We start from the raw sequence: 6,777 nt of genomic DNA on the forward strand, positions 1-6,777 counted from the left end.
AGTATTAGTGAATCTTTCGAATATATGCTCAGGCAGTTGATCGTTCACTGTTTTGAACATAAGGGTTTTGCTTTGTTTGGAACTTCTGTCAGTGAGGATCGTACAGTCTAGGTCCGAAAGAATGTAGGAGGATCTTTCATCCCAGTCAGCTCTGTTTTGTAATTTTTCGAGTTTATTACTTAGGGCACTACCGATGCCACCCCAGGCAGCACTACAATAATCAACATGTGGTAAAATGAGGTCCGAAAGAATGTAGGAGGATCTTTCATCCCAGTCAGCTCTGTTTTGTAATTTTTCGAGTTTATTACTTAGGGCACTACCGATGCCACCCCAGGCAGCACTACAATAATCAACATGTGGTAAAATGAGAGTTTGTAGATTGTTATGAGCACTGTTGGGAGCATAGTGGCTTAAGTCTTATTAGAGCTGCAAGCACTTTTGAAACCTTTCGGTTAACCTCTGAGATATGGGGACCACAAGATAGCGTGTCATTCACTTGTATACCAAGACATTCATATGAATCAACTCTTTCTACTGAATGGCCATCGAGGTAAATATCTGAGTTACTAGGTAGTAGCAAGATTTTTTGTTGAGTCCCAACGAACAAGCATTTAGTTTTGTCAACGTTAAGACTTAGCCGCTTAGAATCATGCCATTGTTTAACGTTGTCAGGGATAAGAACAACTCAGGATCTTTTGATGCATAAGTAAGGTTAGTTTTGTCAGCATACATTCTTACATCAGATAAAAAGTTACAGTTAGGAAAGTCGTTGATGTATAATAACAATAATAAGGGTCCAGGTATTGACCCCGGGGGGACCCCAAACCGTATGTAGTTAATTTAAAAATGGATGTTGTCTAATACAATAACCTGTGTTCTATCAGACAGAGAGTTCGATCTAAAGTAGTGCTTCTGAAACAATACAGCTCTAGCTTTGAAAGAAGAATTTCATGGTCGATGGTATCAAATGCTTTTTTTACATTAATAAACAGGACCGCATTTGTTAAACCATTGTCAATGTTGAAATCCCAATTGTCAGTCATATCAATAAGGGTTGTAAAGGTGGAGTGTAACGGTCTCAACCCAAATTGAAATTTAGAGAGCAAGTTATTTTCGTCCAGGTATTTGTACACTTGATTGAAAATCGCTTTTTCAAAGAGTTTACAAATGACTGAAAGAACTGATATGGGCCTATAATTAGCTGGCTCTACCTTCGAGTCAGCCTTGAAGATTGGAGTGACCCTAGCACTTTTCCAGTCACTGGGAATAATACCAGTAGAAATGACAGTGTTCAAAACGTGAGTCAGGGAGGCTGCTGTAAAAGGAAAGAAGCCTTGAGAAAAAGGGCTGATATATACCATCAAGGCCATCAGCTTTGTAGATAAATTGGCTACAAGTTTAGTTACCTCATCTACTGTCTACTTGTTAATTCGAATGAGAAGGTTTAATAAAATCTCAAAAAATGACTCGAGGGGGATTAATCTTTGAGGCCAGTGTTTAGCACTTTGTTTTCTCAAGTAATATCTGACACCTCAGGCCTTCCACTAGCAAGGTTTTCATCAAACTAGTACATTGTAAGTCTTAAATGTTAAACTCGAGCAGAGCAGAGTGAACATTTATTAGTCTTGTTATTCACTCTCAGCTGAGAATCTCGATTGTTCCTTTTTCTTTCAAGGTCAAACTGCTAAAATCAGTCAACATACATATGTTATAGATTGTTGCACATTCATCATCCAGGCTCCTCTGATAGAAAATGCGTCCATGCGAACTTGAAGGCTGTAACGTTCCTTTTAATTAAATATTTCATTTTTTTTTTTAGAAATGTTATCAGTTATTTGTAGTGAATGCCTGATCCGAACGCAAGATGTCTAAAGAAATATGTGGCTATTGTAAGGAATTTACATCATGTCGGCTCTATTTTTTCATTTGCAACAGATTTTAAAATGGTGTTTTTTCGTCATCACACAACGAAAATCGTATTTTGGCCGTCAGAATGCCAGACGCTAAAGCAAGTTAATATTATAGAACAGTTCCTCTATAGCCCCTGATAAATTTACACCAGGTTTGAAAGGTACATTTTTATCAAATCTGCGTTATATTGATTGTTGCCAACAATAACAAAAAAATAGGTTAGGTCCAATTGAGACGCCATACTTTTTATGAACAGAGCCTAATACATTGAATTAAGTAATCAATTAAGAACAGCTTCTGAATCAGGCCTTGCTGATTCCAAAAACTGTTTAGAACTTGAAGAAGAAGAAGAAGAAGAAGAAGAAGAGTTACCTCATCAAAGATTGAATTTGTACCTAAAATTGACTAAAAAGGCACTGCGACCAGTGTTTCATCTCAACTGAAGGTTCATACTGTGTACGTTGACAACAAAAAACCAAGCCTTAATTTTATCAAAGTCTACCATTGGCTGAAAAGATGGAGTTAGTTAAAACAGAGGACAAAAACAATATGGAGATAAAAGCTCAATAGTCTTACTCTAAGTATTACCACGTCTCAACCAATGGGATAAGACTATTTCGAGACACCTTTTAACGTGGTAATCTTACTGAAAACAATCCAATCCCTGGAACGCGCTGTGGTAACATTACTGCCACAGGGTAAAGTTACTATTAAGGGCGCCTATTATTTTGCAAAAGCGTTGGAAAAGGGGAAAAGAAGTTCACAGAGCTCTCGGATGTCAATGAACCCAGATGTACTTCCATCAGAAGAACGAAATTTTTGTGAAGAGGCTTCTAAATTTTTTCGTGAAATCAGCACTTGGCTAAAACCTGTTAAACTGATCCTTGACATCTTGTAATGAATACCGTGATACGATCAGACAGCTACATAATTTCTATGATCGTTGGTACAAAAATAGCATTAAATAACATGAGAAATTTCGAGTCTAGAAGTAAATCTTTGCTCCTTTGCCTTGAATTCTCTATCATAGAAACAATGCAATTGATGCAGTTCACAACCTCCAATATTCCAAAACCTATTTAACGGAACGTTTCAAAACTGGGAAATATTGTAACGTACAAAGCACGCCAAATCCATCAGCAACCCGCCATTTTCGTGGAGGCTTTTAAAATTGATGTCTTGGCATCGAACTAAAATATGTGAATACTAGCTGTACACTTTCTGATGGGATCGCCACAGAAACATTTTCTATCGAAAACAATATTTATTGGAGGCTAGCTTTTTCACCAGTTAGGATCGCAGCTAGGATCCGGCCTTCAGATCCCTAAAGAAATTTAAAAAATGAAATGCCCCTCCCTTGTTTTCCACCTCCCACCCCCCCCCCTCCCGATGAATCTTTGAACCTGTATAGAACTAACATCCCATCCAGGGGGGAGTAGAAATACTTCTGGCCAATTTACTGCTGGGACAACACTGCAATGAACTAGCATCCCATCCAGGGGGGAGTAGAATTACTTCTAGTCGCTTCATGCTAAGGAAACCGGATAAGCTCCAGCCTCATGGGCCACGAGTTTCATATACACACTTTACCTACCATGTCAAATAATAATTTGTACCCCGCCATGAAATAAAATACTGAATGTGAGTAATTTTACATATATACACCGTAGTCTCGCCCTCCGAAAGATGTAGCTTGTTTCCCAAACAAAAACTCACTTCTGTAGTTAATACTGAGTATAAAGCCCGGGGTATAAAGACAAGATTATTACTAACGTCACTTCCCCTTTTGCCAAAAAGAGTGGAAACATACATATTTTTGTTTTTTCGGTACTTGATCTCCTCTCAATATTTATGTGAGAAGAGAATAAAGTGAGTGAGAGTAGAAAACTTGAATCTTTGACCTTTGTAGCCCTCCGAGGTGCAAATGTCTCCTATTTACTTTTCAAATGCCCTAAGCGCCGTGTGAAAAGATCAAAGATCACTGATTATTTTGCTGAGCAAAGAGGCTTTTAAGTGTTGACAGATAGCTAAAAGAAGAACTACCTATTGTTTCATATATTCATATTACCACTTCGCATTCCGTTCTGACCTTTCTAATTGAGGCGACCGGCAAGCAGCAATTTATTTAGGAGTAATTTTCTTCGTTTGGCTGAATCCCGACTTCCTAAGTTTCAATGGCTTCTTGCGGGAGTGATAGCAGCGACAATGAAAATCGTAAGTTAAAGATACCACAGAGTTCATAAACTTCACTGAAAGTCCGTGAAAACACATTTCTTGTCTCAATGGATGTCACGAGTCTCTACACCAATATACCACAGGAGGAAGGCATAACTGTTGTATGCAACGCATACAAAGTTTTTCACGAGAACAGCCCTCCTATACTGACCGCTCTTTTAAGAGAAATGCTTGGGCTCATACTTAAAGAAAATTCCTTCCAATTTAATGGAAGAAACTATCTTCAAACGCATGGAACCGCAGTTGCTTTTGCCAATATTTTCATGTGCGCGGTAGAAACACATATTTTGGGCCAAAGCAACACCAAACCAGAGTGGAAACGGTACATAGACGACATGTTCTCTTTATGGGACACTAATAGAGAGGAAATTGACAAATTCATTGAACACGCTAATAGACACCATGCAACCATAAAGTTTACAGCTGAAATATCTGACAAAGAAACAACATTTCTGGACATACGTGTCTACAAGGGCAAAAGGTTTAAAAAGGAAAATATTCTTGACGTGCGCTCACACATTTCAATATACGCACTATTCCTCCTGCCACCCACCAGGGGTCAGTAAAGGATTTATCAAAAGCAAAGCTCTCAGACTACTCAGGACAAACCCCTCAAAAACGACCTTTGAGGAAAACATTCGCAATTTCAGAGTCCGTTTGCGTATGAGAGGCTATCCCAGGCATCTGGTTGATCGTATCCTCTCCCAAGTGAAATTCACAGAAAGAGAGTCGGCATTACAACAGAGACAAAAGATGCAAGATAAGCCACTGCCCTTTGTCAAGCAATATCACTCATCTCAAGAAAGTATTAATGGCAAAATGGCATTGGATAGAGAACCAACCCTTACTCAGAGAAATATACAAGGAACCCCCATTCATCTCCTACAGAAAGGGGAAATCCTTAAAAGATATACTTGTGAGAGCAAAACTCTAAGGGTGAAGGTACAACACCATCACGAGAAGTGGGAAATGTGTTTCATCTGTCAACATCCTTTTCATCTCTGGCTCTAAATTAACTTTCAGAAAGATGTTGCACGAAATATATCACGCACCTACCCCTGGCACATTTGAGGCAAACAGAAGAAAACTAATTGACTGGACAGACAAAAAAAACAGAATGAGGCCATAATAAATCCTGGTTCAACAAATTTTGGTTCAAAAGACGAATGCATGTATTGCGCGCCTTTAAGAGTGCAGACACGCCTAATACCAATATGGCAGAGGCAGGCCACTCGCGTAATGAGAACATATTGTCGATTAGAAATAAGAAATGCATGAAAGTGGAACCTACAAAGGGGGCCATTGCCCAACGCAACGTCAAAAACACAGAGTGACATTTAGAAGGCAGAGAGACCGAGCTGCTCAATTTGCGAAGGAGCTCGAAGCAGGAGACATCAATCCATGCCTTTTCTCTACCTCATCCTTTGTTGACCCCTCTTCGAGTCACAGAGCACCGAAAAGAACAGGGATCTCTACAAGTGATGATATAGGCGCCTTAAGCGCCTCATCTTCCTCGGAAAATGAAAGCACACAGGCAGAAAAACTGCTGAGCCTTCCTTCAGAAAACGAAAGGGAAGAAGCAAAGTGTTCCAAAAGTCGCTCTTGATGGCTAAGCGAACAAAGTCAGTAACGTTGACGCTAATATATGATGCTGGGCCCACAAGAAAGGTGTTCAAACTGCTAGACGGTGGAAGGAGAAGATATGTAGAGATAAGCGAAACACCTACTTGTGACTGTGGCATGGTCTCTTCCAGAGACATATGCATGCATGTCATATGGGTCATGCTGAGAAAATTGAATGTTAACGAAAATGACGACATTATTCAGCAAAAATCAATTCCAGTTGCCCGGGTCAAGAAGCTTCTGAGAAGTGAAGAGCATGCCGTAAGCAGTGGGGTCACTGTGAGTTTGACTAGTGGAGTCTCCGCTGCAACTACAGCTTTATCACCTGCAGCAAGTACAACAGCCATCAGTGGAGGTTTCTACCACAACATTGGAGTCTCCACTACGTGCAGAGCTTTACCATTGGCGGCAGGTACAACAGCCATCAGTGGAGGTTTCTTCCACAACATTGGAGTCTCCGCCACGAGCAGAGCTCTGCCACCTGTGGCAAGTACAACAGCCATAAGTGGAGGTCTTTTACCAAAAAGTGGACGCTCCACAACGTGCAGAGCTCTACCACCTGCAGTAAGCAACAACAGCCATCAGCATGTGATTCTCTAACAGTTTCACAAGTGGAGGTCTCTTGCCAAACAGTGGCAGCTCCACAACGAGCACAGCAATACCAGCAGCCTACCCACACTTTCCTCCCCATGTCTATCAAAGTCACCAGAAGATGCCTTGGCACAACAGCAACCCATTTGTAATTGTCCCAATTAACAATAGGATAAAGAAATGTGCAGGATGCCCATTTGAGTTTTTGGACGCCAGTGGTCCTACCTTTACTGGTTTGGTTGTTTGCCATTGTGAAAAGGACTTCTACATAGACAAAACTGGGCATCAGATGGTGGGAAGAGAAACCAACAGGTATTACCACTGCGAAAATGGATGTCTATTAAATGTGACCCTATTTGGGAAAAGCAGCCTTAATGAAAATAACGTTGAACCGTTTTTTCGTTGTAATGCATTTTC

General features: G+C 40.2%; 1 protein-coding gene across 1 annotated transcript in view; it reads left to right on the top strand.

The window, feature by feature from the left end:
• LOC138030537 (E3 ubiquitin-protein ligase DZIP3-like) overlaps nucleotides 1-1,872 on the top strand; it is a 36,772-nt gene extending 34,900 nt beyond the window's left edge. Inside the window, exon 5 of the mRNA XM_068878434.1 lies at nucleotides 1,820-1,872. Coding sequence (XP_068734535.1) covers nucleotides 1,820-1,872 — 53 coding nt within the window. The remainder of the gene's footprint in view (nucleotides 1-1,819) is intronic.
• Nucleotides 1,873-6,777: the final 4,905 nt, after the last annotated feature.

This window comes from Montipora capricornis, chromosome 13, assembly GCF_036669925.1.
Source record: "Montipora capricornis isolate CH-2021 chromosome 13, ASM3666992v2, whole genome shotgun sequence".
In the NCBI taxonomy this organism is placed as follows: Eukaryota; Metazoa; Cnidaria; class Anthozoa; order Scleractinia; family Acroporidae; genus Montipora; species Montipora capricornis.